This window comes from Ceratosolen solmsi, unplaced genomic scaffold (assembly GCF_000503995.2).
Source record: "Ceratosolen solmsi marchali unplaced genomic scaffold, CerSol_1.0 scaffold56, whole genome shotgun sequence".
Lineage (NCBI taxonomy): Eukaryota > Metazoa > Arthropoda > Insecta > Hymenoptera > Agaonidae > Ceratosolen > Ceratosolen solmsi.
The window spans coordinates 4,781,392-4,801,386 of NW_011948425.1; the positions used below are offsets into that span (position 1 = coordinate 4,781,392).

Consider the following 19,995-nt stretch of genomic DNA (forward strand, 5'->3'; position numbering starts at 1 on the left):
GTTAATTCGATACCGAAAAACATATCGTTACGTCTAGCTCAATGTTCTTTAATAAGGGACAAACATGTTCGAATTGGATGATAAAACACTGTATCCTGGTAGAAGTATTGTAAAGAGAGAAGCTAATAGAGAAGAATGGAGAGGTGAATGAGAAATTAGAAAAATCGAGTTACCGTGCCGATTGTAAATTCAAATATAACGGGCATCTTATCATAATCACGCCCTGGGAAATTCGCAACGAGCACATTCATTAATTAATTAATACATTGTCACTTGGTAATTCATTATTAATGTATTAATTATATAATTATAAGATAATAAATAAAAATTAGGGGAGAAGAAATAATACCAAAATACTTTAATGAAAGCGCAACTCTCTCTCTCTCTCTCTCTCTCTATTGTTTGTTCGACAAGACGAAAGGAGGTAAAAAAACATCGACTCGAAATTAATATTCGATAGAATGAAGATAAAATCGAAAATTAAATTGATCGCGATAAACGTTAATTATTGAGAAATAAGTTTCAATTTATTTAACGACTTATAATGAATAATTATGTTAATTATGTTATTAATTATGTCTAGTCATAATTATTATAACATCATTAAAACGTGTATTATTATAAAATCTATGAATTCTAATATATCGCATTATTATGTAAATTATTTAAAAAATTTAAAAAATTAAAAAAAAAAAAAAAAATTAAATACTCGATAACTGTAGAGCACAAAATATGAATGATTACACAAACTATAAATAGACATTTTAATAGTTCGCATATACGAAGTAAGAGCGAGAATTATGATCGGTTATTAAAGCAATTATGTGGGGATTTTTATTGAGTGACAATTTGCAAAAAATGTTATTGAATATTATGTTATTAACTATGAGTGTTTATGAATTTCTCTCTCTCTCTCTCTCTCTCTCTCTCTCTCTCTCTCTCTCTTTTAATAACTCTCTTTTCATTAACAATTCATTAGGTATTAAAATAGTCAAATCTAATCTGTTAAATTTTATGATACTTAAGATAATGTGTGAGTGAGTTGCATCTCATCATTGAATATTAAAATAGAATATTGAAGTTTTATGAGAGAGCTTTTTAAAATGATATTTCATGATAGATTTAAAGTACTCGAATATTACATTATTGGCATTCTATAATGCTACGTTCCAATGTTTATCCAATATAATAAATTCAATTTATACAACTGCCAATTTATTTACAATTATAAATATAAATATTTATAATTTATAAACACGCCTGATTAATGGATTTTATTGCTTTGATATGTGGTAATTTGTCGATTAATTTTAGAATTTCATAAAGTGTAGGCTCGTAGAGATGACTTTTCGATGTCTGGATTTATGGCGTAGACAAGCGTCGATATCAGCTTTTTTTTTTTTGTTATGTTACTCCGTTTTGTTATGCTGCCAAAAGCGAAAAGTTCTTATAATTAATATTTCCGCCGTCAGAATTTTTGTTGCTAGCGTCATTCGAGATTTTCTTATTATCGCTCATTTCCCGTGAATTTTGATTTGTTTCTCTCATTCTTTCTCTTCGTGGTATTAACGAAAAAAAAAAATAAAATAAATAAATAAAAAAAATATATATTATCGATTGGAGCGACAGTCTTTTTTTTTTGTTTTTTTTTTTTTGTTTTTAATCTATAAAAGATCTAAGAGTAAATGACAATTAAAAGAATTAAAGAAGAAAATTCGAACCGTCTTAAAAATAAAAGTGATGGAAATATATTGTTGGCGATGTGTGAGACGAATGCCCCTAATGACTTTCACTGGCGATAGCTTACAAACACATTTATGATTTGATGATCAATGCGAATCAGCAGATAAACGAGATATGTCGAATATGCGGCTAGAGCGTGGGGAGGAATTGGAGGTAATTGGGGGCAAAGAAAAGGCGTTGATCATTGAAACGACTTGGCGGCGAATGTCGAGTCGAAGCTTTCACGAGAGCAGTAAACGCGAAAAGTTTGAAGAAATCGTAACGGTCGGAGGAGACGAAGTCTGGAGCTGTCGGCGGATGCGCAAGCGATTGTGTAAAATAAGCGTTCAAATGTCGAGGAAGTCTGAGAGAGACTGAGAGGGACTGAGAGGGACTGAGAGAGAGAGAGAGAGAGATAGATAGAGAGTGTGTGTGTGTGTGTGTGTGTGTGTGTGAGTGTGTGAGTGAGTGAGTGAGAGAAAATGTGTATATACGGCAAACTTTGGAGTTTGGATATCCGCCACCAAGAACTGTTTTATAAAAATATCAGTCTTATCCCACGCAGCCCCGCGTTTACACAACTTTTTTGCGAGACACAACGTGCGCATTTCACTGACTTTTCCACCCAATCTGACGTCTGAATTTGATTTATTTATTTATTTATTTATATATTTAATTTTTTTCATCTCCTTCTCCAAAAGAGATATATTAACGAAGAGAATTTTTAGCTTATTTTGTTTGTGATATCCGCGCCTAATGTTTCAGTGACATATATAAAGTAATATATCTGCGGCTGTGACTTCACAATCGTTGATTTACAAACGCAAAATACTTTATAATATTTCAGAATAATGTCTCGGTGTGAAATAGAAAAGTGACGCTTCGCTTAAGCTAGATTAATCTGAATTTCGCGTTGTTATTCCGTTTCTTAGTCTCGCTTATAGTGCTTTGTACTTTTTAGTTAAAAATAACTGTTTGGAAAAATAATGTAATTGATGATGAAAATCATTGACTATGTTCATATTGTCATCGAGAATATCTTATTTGCGAGATGTATAATTCTCGAATTATCGAATGTTCAATTCAACGAATGAATAAGATATTTTTGAGCTACAAAGTGTAAAATCAACGATTGAGAAAGCTTCGTTATCAAACTGTTGATCTTCGATGTTTTTGATTTATTTAAAACGACAGTGACACGACGAGCTGCCTCGCTGGTCGCATTATTATTATTTTCCATTTTTACTGGGTTAGAGTGTAACGAGTGCGCGGATCGAAAAGCAAATGATCATCGATGCCGGACGATTATTAAGGCTGGCGTATTCAAAATTTGTAGATAAAGCGCGTCAATGTCATATTAGTTGTGTTAAAAGGGACAGAACTTAATGTACGAACGAGGGTGGTTATCTCGTCGAATCGGTGCATTTATTTTTATTCCGACAAATATATAAATAGATCTTAACAAAGGACGCCGTCTCGTGTATTATAAGAAGCGCGATTGCAACGTTAAGCGTGTGTTAACGCGATCCACGTTTCTTCCAGACGCGAGTGACAGAATCCAACAACACAATGACAATATGCCATGTTTGCTCAAAGAACTCAATTCGTGGTAATCGAGATCGATTGGCACGTTAGATAATTTTTTCATTAATAACGAAACGACGGGATAGGCTGCTGTGATTATAAATTGTTTATTCGTGTGCTCTTGTCAAATTATTATTTACGTCTTGTTGCGAGTTAGTTCACAACGTTGTAATTTTCTTTTATTATTCCCTCATTCATATATATATATATTGCCCCCCTTCCCCCACAATACAACCACATATATAATATTATATAGAGTATATCGCTTATCATAAGAAAAAAATAATCGTTGACTATTTGTTAAAATTAATCATTTGAAAGACGAAAGTGGAATTTCACGCTAAATTTGTCTATAAATTATTTTAATTAAATAGGAGCCAGACTAATAATATAATTACACTAAAATCGTTGTGCGCGCATTGCCAAAAAACTTTCTATAAATTTGTAAAATCAAATTAATCAAAAGCATCGGTACGACTATTTAAAACCATTCGATGGATAAGCACTTGAAAATTATAATAGCGTGTTGAATTTAGATAATTATATAATATAAATCATTATTTAAAAATGCTCGATGATAAATTTCGTTCTAAAGTTAGAGTCGATATTTCTTGTAATTAAAAAGTATGTTGCTCGTATTGAGAAAAGTCAGAAAATTCACAAGTCAACATTAATATTATTCTCATCGAAAGATTCAGACGATCGAAGAGAAGCTTTAACCCATTGGGCCAAATATCAAACGAGCTTTTATAACAAATATTTGCACAAACGATGAACCATCGCAACGTATTATTAATTTGAAATAGAAGAAAAAAGTAGAGAGAGAGAGAGAGAGAGAGAGAGAGAGAAAAGACCTTATCAGAGAAAAATTGTATAGGGCGGTTTTATCGCGGAATAAAATTTCTATTGAAATCCGACATAATTCTACCATACATGTAACATTTTAGCTTCGTTTTCATCTTTGACTCGCTCGACGGGTTGCGTAGTGGTGGTGGTGATGGCGATGGCGGTGGCGGTGGCGGTGGCGGTGGCGGTAGCGGTGGGAAGGGGGTGGGAGGCTCTTGATTTTAAATGGCAGAAGAGTGCGTAGACGAGGCCTGAATTGCCGCTTATTGTGTTTGCTTATGGTATAGAGTCGCGCTATTAGTGTTCAGGGTATGCAACGGCCGTAAGCGTTCCATCTCCGTGGCACGAATCTTTGACCGTTAAGCTGAAGCCGTGTTACGATGGGCAAACATTGAGAGTGGGCGACGAGCAATGGGCGGCCCATCCCAATTGGAAGTCTATGGAATGTTGAGCATATGCAGGGGCGCCGGATTCCCAGACGCGCGGCGCGTGCTCCCAGCGTACGGCAAAAACGTACGATAAAAGGTTCGCGCGTACACAACGGGTCATATTAATATCCCCGCGGGAGTCACGAGCGAGCGAAGAAAATAAATCCGTGTGGCTGTGGCTGAGCGCGCGCAGCGGATATGCAGCGGATGCTGAGCTTCCAAATGGGCCGAGGCTTCGGCGAGTCCAGCGAGTTCGTCACCAAGCGCATGTGCTTCTCCTTCCTCTTCTCCGTGGGCTTCCTCTGCCTCCTCGGCGGCTTTCTCCTCGGGCGATTCGCTTCGGACAGGACGATCGTCATGCACGAGAGGCGCATGCTTCAGGAGCTCCAGGGCAACGGGCTCCAAGCCACCAAGGATCTCCAAATCGCCCTCCTCGATATACTCAACGCGAGCAGCTTCCACGAGGATTTTGAGATGTACGTTATGTAGGTGCGCTTGGGAGGATTGGCCGACTGTGTGTTTTCCTGAATTTTTCCCGCTCGTGGGCGCTTTTAGGGCTTTTAGGGCTTTTAGCACTGGCGACGATCGCCAAGTAAAATGTTAAGAAGCCCAAGCAGCTAAGCCGTAAGCGAGAACGTCGACAAGTGTAATTCGACCTTAAGTACTTGCTAAATAATAGCGTGTCTCGCTATTGCAAAATTGACGGCCTTTAAATTTAAATTTCATTTTCTGCGAGTCTGTTTAGTTTCGGGTACTCGCAGAGTTATCCCAAGCTCTCAAAAGCCGATCGAGCGATAAAATAGCGATAAAATAGCACTCGATTATAATAATAATAATAATAATAATAATAATAATAATAATAATAATAATAATAATAATAATAATAATAATAACATTAATAATAACAATAATAATAATAATAATAATTCGCTCGAGAGATCGTGGGGATGAAAGTATTGGTTGAAGTGGGGTGACGCGTTAAGACGAGCGATCGTTGCTTTTATTTAACGAGCCGAATTAATTGCGCGTATGTCGCTTACCGAATCTTAAAACAATAATATACCGATAATTTTCATTGTCGTTGCTTATAAGCTTGATTTATCATTTGGATCGATGTTTATGAAAATATTTGTCACGGCATTAACAACGATCGATGGAATATTTGCAGTAATTAAATTGGCTTAAAAAAATAATTAAATTACATTATTCGTTATATTAAAAACAATGACATTTAAATTCTCAATATTTTATTAGACTACATTATGTGTGTGCGCGCGTGTACGAATGTACGTAAGTATCTATAAAGGGTCTTAAATTGTGAATTATTTAAATATTATAAATAAGCAACTCCTTATTGAAAATATATTTTCATAAAAAATCAAATCATTCGTAATTAAATCCAGAGATTTTTAATTATTTTCAATATAATAATATTATAACGTGTAACGTACACAATGGAAATTATTAAAAAAAAAAAAAAAAAAAAAAAAAAAAAAAAAAAAAAAAATGATTTCGAACAAGTAATTTAAAAGATAAATGAATAATGTTTAATGATTTAAATAACTTTTAACATGTAATTTACATTCATTTATATTGAGTGAAAAATTTTATTTAAATTTTTGTCGTTGTTATTGTTTATGGCCTTGATGTTTTAATATTATTCACAAAAAATGTGTTTTTGTACTATTTTTACTAGCAGCTTAAGTTTAATTATTATGGCGTCAGTAACCAGTTGAAACCATTTGAAGTCTGAAATTATTTGTGTTCCCAAAATGAAAAGAGAGAAAGCTCACTCATAATATCAGACTGGGAAATCGAGAACGAAAAATAAATTTAAGAAGAAAATTTATGCTATAAATACTATCCGCAGTTTCACAAAATACTAAATTGTAGTTGATTTAATTACATAGGACGATACCGGGGAAATTATTTAATATTTAAGATCTTGATGAAGTACTTTATCTTGTATTTGTCTTTGATTTAACGAGCTTTTCATTCTTTTTTTTTCATCTTGTTTTTCTTCTTTTTCTTCAGAAAACTCTTAAGTATCAATATCGTTTTGAACATTAGCCAACATTAGCTACCGGAATACAGGTCACAAAAATCCAAGCAATACATTGCTATTACACGAACATATTATACTGCGATAATAAAGGCCTTTTGATTATTAAATAATTTCCAATAAGGTTTTATTACGTTAATTCTACTTGAGTTTGAATAATTCTAAAATTAGTAGCTAAACACTTAATATTTTATAAGCATCTTAGCATTAATACATATACGAACTATCGGATAATGCCGATAATACTCAAGATAAATCATTCAAATTTCTAATTAGGAAAATCGATAATATATTATGATAGATTTTGCTTTAGGGCTGATTTTAATTGGGAATATAAATGAAAATCTCTTTTACTTTGTAGGGATTCCAGTGTGCAAAATTTAAGGCAACAAGGTGTTAATGGAGTAAAGGACATCTTTGCGGATTTAAGTATTTTTCGATTAAATGTAAATGAAACGAAAACCAGTACCGTAGCAACAATTTGTGGGATTCAAGAACAGGGTGAACTTAATAAACTTATAAACATTTTTTTACAAACATTGCTTTAATACCAATGAACTGTGATTTACAGTTTACACGCTATAAACGGTTACACGTACAGTATCATACATACATACATACATACATACATACATACATACATACATACATACATATATATACATATCACACGTACATATTACTCTTTATAAATAGCATAAATTATTTACATATTGTTTAAAATGACAATCGTTTCAGTGTTGCATAAACATTACATTATACAGATAATTGATAAAATTATATAATGCCGGGAGTAACTAACACAACACAGTGCACTTAATCGATAATAATTCAATATTTACGTTTGACTAATCTCGCTGAAAATCTAATTTTATTCTTTACCTTATAAACATCCAAGGCTCGAATAGATAACTTTTAAATATTTAGATAGATACGTTGTTTTATCCGCAAGCGGCGAAGGCTTTGATGTCGCTATTACGGTGGCCAAGACTTTAGATAATATTTACAGAAATAAAGGATGGGAGCCGAAGAGGAGTCTGATTTTTTGTGTTTTCCTTGGCTCGACGGACTTTTGTAATGAAAAATTTCTCAATCACATCAAACCCAAGATTGTCGCTTACATTGCAGTACACGGGAATGCAGCTAGAGGTTTCTTTGATTTTGATTTTTACAAAATGATTTACCTAACAACATGTTTTGTGCCGGAGCTAATAGATTTCACAAATAATAATATAATCGATTATCTATTCTATAATAATGATTTTAAAATGATTGAGGAGTTGTTTATTGTGCGCCAAGAAGCTCGCGAATTCGCACAAGTGATAACGTAAAATATTGAATTTGATAGGGAGTGACGAAATTGTTGTATCCGGCTCTGGTATGGTCCAAGCCACTATTTTGGACGCGATGAATGAAATAAAATATTATCATAAAAATTTATTCAAAGGAGTTCATTCGCCAAATTCACTGCCAAGACTTAATCTCGATATCCCTCACGCCGTTTTATCCTTTTTAGTAAGTATCTAGTGATTAATTTTGTTGTTGTTGTTTTTTTTTTGTTTTTTTTTTTTTGTTTTTCTTATCGACAAAATGCGTCTACGTTTTAAAGTGCAACTTTCGCTTTTTCTTTCTTTCCTTTTGTTTTTGTTTTTGTTTTTACAGAACCCAAATTCTACTTCTCAAAATATCGAACAAAATCAAAAGATTTTAGCACAAATTGTCGGACTGGCTATGTGGAGATTATCCGAAGAAATATTTTTTCAATGGGATCCAAAGTATTTTACTGAAATAATGAATAAAGCACTGACTATAATCGATTTGAAGGAGCTTGCCGAGTCAAAAGGTATAACCTTACGCTCTCATGTGTTCGGCATTAGTTATATAATAAAATATTAATTCATTATTTAGAGAATCTCAACGAGACGGTTACAATGCTCACCGACAGCATAACAAATTTCAATTCAGATTTAGAAAAAATTAATATTATGAAGTGAGTCATAATCATTATCTCGATCCCTTATTTTATATAAATAATACTTGACAAATGTTTGCTTGTGCCAGGTCCTTAGACGTACGAATGGCGAATGATAAATTAATCGATTTAGATCGAGCCCTACTCTGCTCCGATTTATCTTTAAGATCTAAAACCGATTTCACAAAGCTTAAGATATTGCTACACGAGCCTGCCCACGTGGTGAAAATGAATTTAAATGAAATCTGCAATTGTTATAAAGCAGCAAACAAAATTCTTCTCGATCAAGCTTATTGTAAAATGATATTTACCGACAATTAAGTATTTTATAAAACAGATATTAAAAACGTACGAACAGCATTGTTTATATTCATTATTAACGATTAATCTTAACGATCTGTAATTTAAATGTTCTTTTCAATCTGTAGTGTACTATATGTATATTTATATTTATAAATATATGCTATATTTGTATATAACATTATCTCACTTTTGTCATTTTATATTTCCTCCTACACTCGTTACTTTACGCTTAATGGTCCATATCTGATTTCTTGTTCAAATTGCTCAGCTGTCAAGGTGCCGGCAATGGAATGACAGTTTGGATTGAAAACCGAGTATGCGCTAACTTCTTCTGTATTCTTTCGGCCAGATCGCGTATTCAAGCAGATGAAGGCCAACGTCGAGATTACAAAATATACACTGCCAAATTCAATTTGGATAGCAATGATGTACAACGTCAACCATAATAAGAAATATAGAAGGCCGATCGTTCGAGCGTAAAATGTACTCGGGCAAGCTGTTTCGTCTATGCTATCCTCCGACAAAATGCTTTCCAGGTCGTCCTCGTCCTGCAACCTCTCCATACCCTTCTTATTTCATAAAAATTACACCTAATTTACACCTAATTCTTATTTTTGTTGTTGTTGTTATAATTATAATATTAATATACATGCAAACGCTCTCACATAGTCCCATAAAAATAAAAAAAATAAACACACACACGCACACGCACACGCACACGCACACACACACACACACACACACAAAAAATAAGCTTTGAAAACAATGAAAAAATAACCTTACCACGTTAGCGGTAGTTGCATTACTCTGCCACGACAATACTTCTTTAAGCGAATTTTTCACAGCTTCCATCATCGCCTCTCTTCGTTTTCTCCTTCGATATTCGGAAATTTTAGCCTCCATCTAGGCCATTAGACTTTATCGATTAGGCTCCAATAATCCTCCTCTTTCAATCAACACATCGCAGCTCAATAATAACACCTGTTAAAGCCACCGAGGCTCACAGCAATCACAATACCAGGTGAAGTCACAATGCAGTCACAATATATACAATAATCACAGATATTCTGTATTTTCAAAATATTACGTAAGATGGCGCTTCTGACAAGTGCGACGAACAAGCGGGCTTACACAATCGCGTATTCTTCAGCAAATTTTAAAAAGTTCGATCACATCGAGATACACGATCGGAAATCACAAGCAATTCAATTATCAAAACAGTATAACAAACTGTACGTCACTAAACCTATAAGTTTACGATATTTTACAAGCTTTTCTTGCTAAGCCCGAACAATATCTCATTTCAACGCAACGCAAATGCTGCCACCTCACACCTTACTACTCGTTATTCCATCATTATTGCCTTTTTTTTTTTTTTTATCTCCATTGCTTTAATAATGCCATACTTTAATAAAAAATGTATATTTGATATCTCTGTCGATGTATTGGAGCAACGGGTGATCCGATCGATCGATGCTACCGACTCCCAAACCATTCATCATTACGATAAGGATTGCGTCCTATCTTCTTGAGTCTCCGAGGATGAGCAGCGATTTTACTATAAATTTAACAAAAATCTAGTTGAGGTCCATCGAGTTCGCTCGATACCGTCTTTCACTCACCGTCCCTGTCTCGACAAAATTTAGACGAGCCTCTGCAAAAGAAAAGCGTTAATAATAAAGCTTTGTTTTGTTTTGTTTGTTTGTTTGTTTGTTTGTTTGTTTGTTTGTTTTGTTTCAAGCCAACCTTTCTCGACATTCAAATATTAATTAATTTCTTTTGTCAAGTTCTTTTTTAATTTCTTTAATGTAAATTGTTTTCAAAAGACATCGGATAAAGTAAAGCACCGCAAAGAATATTTTTGTTAATAATATTCGATAATTCTGGAGAGGACATTGGAAATCTTCATTCTCTTTTATGGATAAACGAGGATAGTTTTTACGAACATTGAAAAATAAAATGAGACAGAATCGGAGAACGAAGAAGCTATAATTGTAATTATAATTATAAGAATACGGTTTGCTGTATGATTATTTTATGCTCAGTCCACATCATAATTAATAAATTCGATTTCTATAGTTGAGCCGCAGGACATAATGAATTATGAGTTATTGCATTACAATATAAATATACCGACATATATACCGATACTGTAAAACTAATTCCTTTAAGAAATTTTACCTCGAATGTTTAGAAATTATATGCGTTGCTGTTAAAGTATTTAAAATCTACATGTATTATTACATGCTTTTCTTTTCTTATCTAAAGAACGACAGAATACGTAATAAAGAGAGAGAGAGAGAGAGAGAGAGAGAGAGAGAGAGAGAGGGGGGAGGAGGAGAGAATTTGTTTTAAGTATTCATTTTAACATGATTTTTATTATTTAAAAATTACAGGCATATTTTGTAATATTTTGTAAAATAAAAAAAATGTATATATTGTAAAATTGGAATGATTAGTATATTTTTTCATACATAAGTCGTCAAGCTACATTTATTGATATACTTTGATTGTAGGGGAGTACGTACGTAAAGTAGGTAAGCTCGTTAAGTAGTAAAGAATGAAACGAAAAGATATAAATGCGAGAAAGAAAAATAAGCTTGCTCAAAGCGACACAAGGAGCGCTACTCTTTTATAGTCCGAAGTCAGTCCAAATCATTTTCAGCATTCAAGCTAAAGAGATTCAAGATAATTCAAGATACAAGAGATAAAAGCTTTAAAATTTGAAAGTTGACTAAAGGTCTTTGTGTACTCCGTTTAAGACTACTTAGACTATCCTTAGAATCTCATAGAGAATCTTAAGCAATATTCACATGGGAAATTATAATTTTCGCTTCCTTTCGAAAAGCTTCGATCCTCGGTTTGCTCAATAAGCATATTGTAGGAGTTTGAGCATTTTTAGAATTATTCGCTGATAATTTCAAAAGAATGAACATGAAATTAATAGAGCAATACGAAGAATTAATTGAGTGTGATCCATTTAAAATTTCATACTTATGGAAAGGTGTGTCTATCATAGCATACACCATAAGTACAATATCAGGCTACTTTTGTGCCATACTATTTCATATATACTGGGTAGGAAGCTTGGCTGAAAATTTTTACTTTTACATTGCTTTTGATGATTACAATACTTCTAATTAATTTTTAGTACAATGTATGCGGTGGTCAATGCTTCATTTGGGCGGATGTCAAAATAGAACCAAAATTATTAAAAAATCTACATAACGTGTCACTTGCCCTACGTCCAGCGTTCAATGAAAATGTTCATTTGGCTCATTACATAACTGTGCAAAGTCAAAATTTCCAATATTGCAAATACTTTCATTTCGTGTGCTTAATATCATACATTAGTGCATTGATTATGATCACCATGTTCGCAATTTCTACAAAGGATGACAAAAATAGAAGTCTGCAAGTATATTTTGTTTTCATTATTTTAATGAAATATATTTAAAATTTCAGAAATTGTTTGTAATTCTATAAAAAAAATTCTATTATTTATCTATATTTATTTTTAAGGACCAACAGTCGAAAAATCCATTAGATTAGTTTTGATTATGAGGAAAAAATTGGTTTGATTATTTCCCACTATGTGATATATTAATTTATAATTTACAATTTTTAATCTTTAAAGTTTTGTAATAAAACTAAATTTATTATTCTAAAATTAGAAGTTTTCATTTTGAATTATGTCACAGGCTCATATCTTTTATTTTTTTCCTCAAATTCAAATTATTTTATTCTTCAATGGCATTAAAATTGTCGATAAATACATTTAATAATTAATTAAATTGACAGTGCAGTTGTCGCAATTCAATTGTTATATGTAAATTGACAACATTCTTGAAGTAAAAGAATATTTAATTACTACAAGCGGAGCTAATTTTTTTTAGTATATTATGTTTTCTAAATATTGATTTCTGAATAATAATAATTTAAAATAAACTTTTTTTAGATAAAGTTTTTATAATATAATACATTGGTAAATTTTTATCATTTGTTTTGCAAATCCTTTTGAGCACAAAGTTGAAATTTTTGTTCATAATCACCGGATGTTTTGAAGAGTTAAAACATAATTTCCTTAAGAAAGAAAAACAAAAAATTAATAATAATAATAATAATAATAATAATAATAATAATAATAATAATAATCATAATCATAATCATAATAGATTACAGTTTTATGGTATTCTTTCTGTCCTTAAGCTTATAGCATTCAAAATACAAATAGCATCCTTTATTTTTATACATAATTCTAAATATCTATAATTACTTTCAATTATTTTAGAATAAAACATTGATTAATAAAAAAAATTGAAGTATAAATATTTCTTTATTTATTTTTTCTTCTTATTATAAATCTGCAGTATTCGTTATATAAATTTATAAAATTATTTTTAAAGAAAATTTTACGAAACTTGGCCAATAAGAGACATTAAAATATATTTATCCGTTACACATGATATATCTTACATGACAATAACAACAATTTTCTCAACGAATTTTCAATCTTTAAATTTACCAAAAATTCAAAGCTGACGACGATTTCAACTAATTATATCACTTTACAGCAATTTATTGTTCCAATATTTTTAAAGGCTTACAAAGTTTAAGCTTCTCTTTATAAAGAGACAATTTAACATTAAATATTATAGAAAATAATATAAATAACTTAAAAATATTTAAATACATAATTTATTGTAGAATTATTTTTCCTGCACTGATTTTCAACTTCATTATGATGGCGATAGTATGGACAGCGACAAAAAAGTTTACTTCAGGATATTTCAAATTTAATAACAATCTTTATCAGATAATCCATCGACTTACGAAAACTAACATTCCATATATATATGATTACAAGCAGTTAGTTATTTTCTAAAACCATCGTTGTTGATAATTAATAACAAGTTATTGATATAATTACGTATTTATAGATATTGCAACGTATTTAAACAGTTTGCAAGGAAATATAACAATTCAAATGTCGATCCATGCCAATTATATTTAATGATTCAAGTAAGATTTATCCGTGAATTTTATTTACAAATATATACTAATGTATCTAAACAAAACTAAACGATTCTAGTTTACTGCATGGCTAATGTCTTTGAGTTGGATAGCAAGTTTCCTGATTATATTGTTACGTATAATAATGTGCGTTGATTTTGTTTTATTGAAAGTAAAAATTTATGAAATGCCGGAAGATAATCTCGAAAGGAATTTAATTTTGTCAAAAATATATCCAAATGCAATCAATTATGAGACTCCAGTAGAAAATCATAACAACAAAGTACAGAAAGATAATGTGCTCTAGAAGACATATTAGGATGCATAAGATCTTAATATAATTGTTTAATATTTTCTTCTTTTTTTTTTTTTCATTTAATCGCTTTAATAAATTCGAGACATTACTGCTTCCTGATCACGAAGAATTTTCGATTGTATGTCGTTCGCTTCATTTTGTAACTTGGTAATTTCTAATAAATCAAGTTGCATTTTTTTCAATAAAAAGGTATTCTCTATAAGACCAGCATTTTCTCTCAGCTGCGTAATATGTTTTAATGTCGTTCTCCTTTTCTTTACCATTTCAATAATTTTATAATGCTTAATCTCATTGTCTTGTGATATAGCTTTTAAATTGTCATATTCATTTTTAACCTTTTCATTAAATAAATTCAATTCTTCATCAACGTGTTTAATAGTCTAGATATTAAAATAAAAACAATTTTTAATAGTTATGGAGTTAAATATTTTGTTAATATCGAGTATGCAATTGCATTTGACACGCACACGCGCGAGCACGCGCGCACAAAACACACATATACGTTTAATAAAATTGACAAAATATCGTGTAGCGGCATTTTTACCAGACGTACGTACGTACAAATTGTATTGAGAAGGAGCACGAGAAATTAAAGTTTGAAAAAACAAAAAGAAAAAATTAGTACGTTCACGGACCGTTTGAAGAAAACAAAAAATAGAAAAATAGAAAAATGGAAAAATAGAAAAATCAAAAATAGTTCGTACCGCTGTGCAGAACAGATTGTTAATGCTAGTCTTTATGATACTCTCGTACTGCTCATTGCGCTTGTCATTATTAATCTCCTTTTTCTTCAATAGAATTTCATAATCCATCATTGAAAATCTAGGACTAAAATTATCGAGCTCTCGCAGTTTCAATAAAGCTTGCTCTAATTTATAATGGAGTTGTATATAAACAAGTCGGATTTTAGCAACATTGATCATTTGACGTTGCTGATTCTCAATCATTTGATCGACTTTAACATGCCAGGCTTGTTTGCTCCATTTACGAGGTACAATTTTCTTACCTATCGTCGCCTCTTTGGTCATGAGAATCGCAAGATTTTTATTATAATTTGTTTCGCTTAGACTGTAATCCGCTCTCAGATTTTCTAATTTTGTTGATAAAGACGCTTTGTTTTGGTCGATTTCATTTTTAATTTGTCCGTAAATATTTAATGCCTGTTGGTATCTAAAAATTATTTTAAAGCAAATATACTAAATTTATAGAGATTGTGAAAAATGATGATTAGTTATGAAACATTTCTTTTACTTCGCATTTAGTATAAGAAATTTTTAATTCTTTATATTAAAATATATTATTACTTTGGCGCGCAATGTAATATAAACAGTATGATTAGAAATACACAATTATGCCAATTATTCCACATATATCAAAATATTTCAAAAATGTAATCAGCGAATCAAATCAACTTTAATCAATTTTCGAATGATTTTTTTCTATTTTCACATGGTAATATTTAATTCTGTATGTATAAATATTGACACATTTTAATTGAATTTTTTTGCATATATTGATTAAAGAGAGCGAGAAAAAACATTGTTTAAACAATTGTTTAGTAATTATTTAGCAATTTATTGCAAAAATTGTTATTAAATTTTGATAAATTTTACCATTTATCAAGGACAATCTTTGTAATTTTTTTTTTGCAAATTATACTGAAAGTGTTGGATCATCTATTTATATATAATTTTAAATGTGTACTATTTAAAGCAAAAATAATGTTAATGCACGATCTTTGTAGATTAAAATTTCAATTAAAATATGAATATTAACTAATTTTAAAACTAATTCTAAAGTTAACTAATTTATTGTTTGTTTTTGTTTTGATTGACTGCGAACTTAGAAGATAATTGTTTACCGAATATCTTCGAAAATCAAAGATTCCTCAAATAGATCGAATACGTTATTCCAAGAGGGCGATTTACGTATCAGTTTACCATACTCCCTGTGAAGGAATTTATTTTTTATCGTCAATACGTTTGATTCGCTATGTAATACATTTAATTTAGCTAAAAGTTCCTTTCGCTGTTCATGTTGTGCAACAATCAGTGGAGATGCCGTCGGAATGTATTTAATCAGTGAAAATTCGTGATCCTCAACTTCGTAATTTTCATTGTCTTCTTCCCTTTCATTAGCCGAATTAGTGAAATAAATGAATGGATTTTTATAAAGTGATATCTGTTCTTCGTATTCATTTTTTATTTCCTCCTGACTGGCACTATTATTCAATTTGCCAATTTCAATAAAAGATGCAGTATTTTCGGTAGTTCCTTGCATATTATTTTTCTTCAATTTATCTGCGACATACACATGTGCATGAAATGTAAAAATTAAAAATATTTGTTTAACACGATACAATTTATAATGTTCATTATGTATATTTTATGTCATTATATTATTCAAATAATGAATGACAGTGTTCAGAAAATGTCACAAATTGTTTCAAAATCACAATGCAGTAGCTAATGTTCTAATTTTGTTTTCTATTTACAATTAAATTCTACCATATCGATATGATTTAACAAATTAATAAATTATTAAATTATTAATTATAAAGTGTATGATATTTAAACGAATAATTAACAGTTTCTCCTTTTATTCGTAAAATTTTTATCAAAAATTTTATCCCGCTAAATAAGTAATTTTATTATTAATATGTCAAGAAATTCTTTATATAAAATTCTATAAAATAGTTTATAAAAGTTTTATTATTTATCTTTTTTTTTTACATTGTTAATATCCAAGCATTAAATAAAAACGTTATATTACGACCTTTTAACTCTAGATTTAAATAAAATAAAAATTTCAGAGTATTCAAATTATTGTTAAAATTTTAGTTCTAATCTACTTAATTAAAAAATGTATTAATAAGTGATATTTTTAGGTTAATAAATACAAAATTACTTTTATAAATATTCTCACTTTATTCTCTCTCTCTCTCTCTCTCTCTCTCTCGCTCTGTCATATTTTTACCTATTCCCTATCTTTTTTTCGGGTAAAAATAAATAAATTTGTATTAAAAGACGTATTAAAAAAAAACAACTAATAATTAACAATTAGAATAATTGTATTTTGAAAGAGCCTATAAAAATGAAATGAATTCTGTAAATACTGTAAAGCACAAGAAATACAAGCAGAGGAATTCTGAATTTTATTATAAAAAATTATGTCAAATAAATACTTTTTTTATTTGTACGCAGAACTCAAAATAGAAAAATCTTCACAACTGACACATTGGTATTGCATTTCATTTTTATTATTTTTGACAGACATGTCGTGAAGTTGAATTGAATGTAAAAAAATATTTAATTCTTAAGGGGAGAAAGATAAATACGTTCATTTGATACTTCAAGCTAATAATTGCATCAATTTTTTTAGAAAAAGAGATAAACAAAAACGATCTTCTAAATTTATAAATTACAAATTTGATCGTACATCGTTAACTTTTATATAATTAGCTTAACAAATATTTTAAATAAATTTATTAATTAAAAACTTGGAGAATTTATGAAATCCGAGTAAAAAACTAAATTTTTTGAAACTATAATAAACTGTAGGAGCTGTGTCTGTTGTTCAAATTAAGCTTTTAATTATCGATGCTCTTGAATTTAATAATTATTCATTCTTTTATAAAACTATGCTTTAGAAGAATATATACATTGTTTTCATAATTTTCGAACTAAAGAATTAGGCATGCTAATGTCATTAACAATAATTTTACTTATTTATTTGCATTTAAAATTACATGTTAATAATATTTACAATGTATTAATATTTATTAATGTTTTATTTTTTTTTATTGTTCTATATTTCACATATATTTGGAAACAGTTTTCTTTCTATTTATTTATTTAATGATATTTGTACATTTGTTCATTATATTTATAATCAATATTTTTTAAACCTTTTTCATAATACAATATTTCAGATTTAAAATACGATTCCTATAGAAATCCTTTTAAGAATTACAAAATTTCTATTTACGTTCGTCATATACAAGTTTTTTTTTCTAATCAAAGAAAATATACAAATTATATTAAGGACAAAATCTATTGAATTTTGTTACTTATTTTCAACGAAAAAATTTTCTAACTATACATAATTAATTATTTTTAGAGAATTTATAAATTTTATAAATAAAATTATAAATAATGTTCTTGATAATATTTACATAATGTATGCTCGTGTTTTGATAAGTAAACAAATTAATTACTTCCCATTATAAAAAGATTTAAGTATAAAAATTGTAAACAGCTATTCATTAAATTATAATTTTTTAAAATTATTTTTCTACACAATCTCATTAATTTTTTTTTTTATTATTATTACCAATGACATTGTTTAATTTAATAATTTATTTATATGCTGAAAATTAGATATAAATAAGAGTCTTTTTAAAAGAATTATATAAACTATTTTTAAAACACTAAATTGGAAAATTTTTCTATATAATTGATTATTAAATTATTTACCCAATTATTTTCTTTTAATAAATACATACTACAATATTGCAGATTTTATTTTATTAAGCATTTTCTATTATTATATTAGAAACTTGAATCCTTTTAATACTTCTTTCGATTGATACCATTGATAAGTAATTTCCGAGTTAAACTTTTCTTCAATATAGTCCTTTTTTAAATAAATTTTGTTCTGAGAATCATGGTACACTTTAATAAAGTTATCACAGTCACAGTTTAATCGATTATTTTCATTGTAGTTTAATTTTATACGGAATGAGTTGGTGTTTTGCGAAGACAATGAAAACTGAGGCTTAGGTATAAAAAATTCAGATATTTTGTAAGGATCTTTCTTCCGAACAAATACAAAAGTGTTTGTCAGTCCTAAAGGTATAATCATTTCATCTTGAAATTCGGTAGATTTAATAATTGACCTGAAATATGAAATGCATTTAATTTACATTAAAAATAAATAATCCTATATTAAATACTAGTGAAATTACCTCATAACAGTTGTCAATGATTTGCGAAAGGGATGTTGATATTCTAAGTGGATATTGCTGTTTAAAATAGTTGGAGGTAATTCAATGACGATGTAAAATTTTGGAGAAACAATAGTAGCTCCAATAACAATAACTATTTCTTTAACTTCACAATCATCGATAGTAAATTGTAAAGCTAATTGATTAGATATATTACTTAAAGAGTCAACCAAATTCTGCATCGACGAAAAGTTTCTATCCGTTGGCTTTGAAGTGGCATGCAATTTTATTAACGAATCACACGATAATGGAATTTGTTGTTTTTGATACATAACGTATTTCACAATTTCAATAATTAATTGCGAACAAGCGTATCCGGTTAATGGCTCTTCTAAATCTACAGTTATATGGCATTCTGGTTTTCTATGTGTTCTTAACATATTGAAAAATATTTGATGAGAGTGTATGATCACAGACTATTAGAATGGAAAAATCGTTTTCTTATTTATATAGTTTACCGATTCTGTTAAAAATTCATTATTAACTTAACACACTAAAACGCCTTCTAAAAAATTATAATAATATTCGTAGATTACACACGAATTGGAACTATTTAAAGTTTTTATCACATATTTTATATCTTACTACCTCAATTTTTGTTAATACATTTCACAAACATGATTTATGATAAAGGTTAAAAAATAATGAGAATTATTACAAAACACTAGGATCAATACAATAGGACAATAGGTACAAAACAATAGGAAATCACTGAAGTTAATGGAAATGTAACAGCTTACTACA

At 29.6% G+C, this 19,995-nt stretch overlaps 5 protein-coding genes across 8 annotated transcripts; 2 read left to right on the forward strand and 3 right to left on the reverse strand.

Moving 5' to 3' along the window:
- Positions 1-4,368: 4,368 nt before the first annotated feature.
- LOC105362890 (uncharacterized) lies at positions 4,369-9,038 on the forward strand. The gene is made up of 7 exons (XM_011500422.1): positions 4,369-5,056; positions 7,004-7,143; positions 7,570-7,791; positions 7,991-8,157; positions 8,305-8,485; positions 8,551-8,632; positions 8,704-9,038. The coding sequence occupies exons 1-7, from the start codon at positions 4,779-4,781 to the stop codon at positions 8,933-8,935; spliced, it is 1,302 nt and encodes a 433-aa protein (XP_011498724.1). The 5' UTR covers positions 4,369-4,778; the 3' UTR covers positions 8,936-9,038.
- On the reverse strand, positions 8,305-9,938 carry Saysd1 (SAYSVFN motif domain containing 1). Of its 3 annotated transcripts, none has more exons than XM_011500421.1 (3): positions 9,701-9,938; positions 9,105-9,465; positions 8,305-8,425 (listed from the first exon to the last, which is right to left on the reverse strand). In XM_011500421.1, exons 1-2 carry the CDS (start codon positions 9,818-9,820, stop codon positions 9,136-9,138), a joined length of 450 nt encoding a protein of 149 aa, XP_011498723.1. In that variant the 5' UTR covers positions 9,821-9,938; the 3' UTR covers positions 8,305-8,425; positions 9,105-9,135. The 3 variants fall into 3 exon arrangements, with proteins under 3 accessions (XP_011498723.1, XP_011498722.1, XP_011498721.1); XM_011500420.1 differs by having other exon boundaries at positions 9,105-9,483; XM_011500419.1 differs by having other exon boundaries at positions 9,105-9,486.
- A 1,877-nt stretch (positions 9,939-11,815) lies between these two features.
- LOC105363035 (uncharacterized) lies at positions 11,816-14,237 on the forward strand. Its single transcript, XM_011500605.1, has 6 exons — positions 11,816-11,995; positions 12,069-12,335; positions 13,625-13,670; positions 13,702-13,786; positions 13,858-13,939; positions 14,010-14,237. Exons 1-6 carry the CDS (start codon positions 11,846-11,848, stop codon positions 14,235-14,237), a joined length of 858 nt encoding a protein of 285 aa, XP_011498907.1. The 5' UTR covers positions 11,816-11,845.
- Positions 14,238-14,314: 77 nt separating this feature from the next.
- On the reverse strand, positions 14,315-16,756 carry LOC105363036 (uncharacterized). Its single transcript, XM_011500606.1, has 4 exons — positions 16,741-16,756; positions 16,108-16,546; positions 14,951-15,416; positions 14,315-14,626 (listed from the first exon to the last, which is right to left on the reverse strand). Exons 1-4 carry the CDS (start codon positions 16,754-16,756, stop codon positions 14,315-14,317), a joined length of 1,233 nt encoding a protein of 410 aa, XP_011498908.1.
- A 2,002-nt stretch (positions 16,757-18,758) lies between these two features.
- Positions 18,759-19,741, reverse strand: LOC105362892 (uncharacterized). Of its 2 annotated transcripts, XM_011500425.1 has the most exons (3): positions 19,710-19,741; positions 19,213-19,623; positions 18,759-19,143 (listed from the first exon to the last, which is right to left on the reverse strand). In XM_011500425.1, the coding sequence occupies exons 2-3, from the start codon at positions 19,521-19,523 to the stop codon at positions 18,792-18,794; spliced, it is 663 nt and encodes a 220-aa protein (XP_011498727.1). In that variant the 5' UTR covers positions 19,524-19,623; positions 19,710-19,741; the 3' UTR covers positions 18,759-18,791. The 2 variants fall into 2 exon arrangements, with proteins under 2 accessions (XP_011498727.1, XP_011498726.1); XM_011500424.1 differs by lacking the exon at positions 19,710-19,741 and having other exon boundaries at positions 19,213-19,703.
- Between the last annotated feature and the right edge of the window lie 254 nt (positions 19,742-19,995).

Coding starts and splice junctions, on each gene's coding strand:
- LOC105362890 (XM_011500422.1), top strand. CDS start 4,779: ATGCAGCGGATGCTGAGCTTCCAAATGGGCCGAGGCTTCGGCGAGTCC. Junction 7,792..7,990: donor ACACGGGAATGCAGCTAGAG/GTTTCTTTGATT, acceptor TGAATTTGATAG/GGAGTGACGAAATTGTTGTA. Junction 8,158..8,304: donor ACGCCGTTTTATCCTTTTTA/GTAAGTATCTAG, acceptor TTGTTTTTACAG/AACCCAAATTCTACTTCTCA.
- Saysd1 (XM_011500419.1), bottom strand. CDS start 9,820: ATGGAGGCTAAAATTTCCGAATATCGAAGGAGAAAACGAAGAGAGGCG. Junction 9,487..9,700: donor ATGCAACTACCGCTAACGTG/GTAAGGTTATTT, acceptor TTATGAAATAAG/AAGGGTATGGAGAGGTTGCA.
- LOC105363035 (XM_011500605.1), top strand. CDS start 11,846: ATGAACATGAAATTAATAGAGCAATACGAAGAATTAATTGAGTGTGAT. Junction 13,671..13,701: donor ACTTCATTATGATGGCGATA/GTATGGACAGCG, acceptor AGTTTACTTCAG/GATATTTCAAATTTAATAAC. Junction 13,940..14,009: donor AATTATATTTAATGATTCAA/GTAAGATTTATC, acceptor AAACGATTCTAG/TTTACTGCATGGCTAATGTC.
- LOC105363036 (XM_011500606.1), bottom strand. Junction 15,417..16,107: donor TTGATTTTCGAAGATATTCG/GTAAACAATTAT, acceptor AATAATTTTTAG/ATACCAACAGGCATTAAATA. Junction 14,627..14,950: donor ACAATCTGTTCTGCACAGCG/GTACGAACTATT, acceptor TTTAATATCTAG/ACTATTAAACACGTTGATGA.
- LOC105362892 (XM_011500424.1), bottom strand. CDS start 19,631: ATGTTAAGAACACATAGAAAACCAGAATGCCATATAACTGTAGATTTA. Junction 19,144..19,212: donor TCATTGACAACTGTTATGAG/GTAATTTCACTA, acceptor TTCATATTTCAG/GTCAATTATTAAATCTACCG.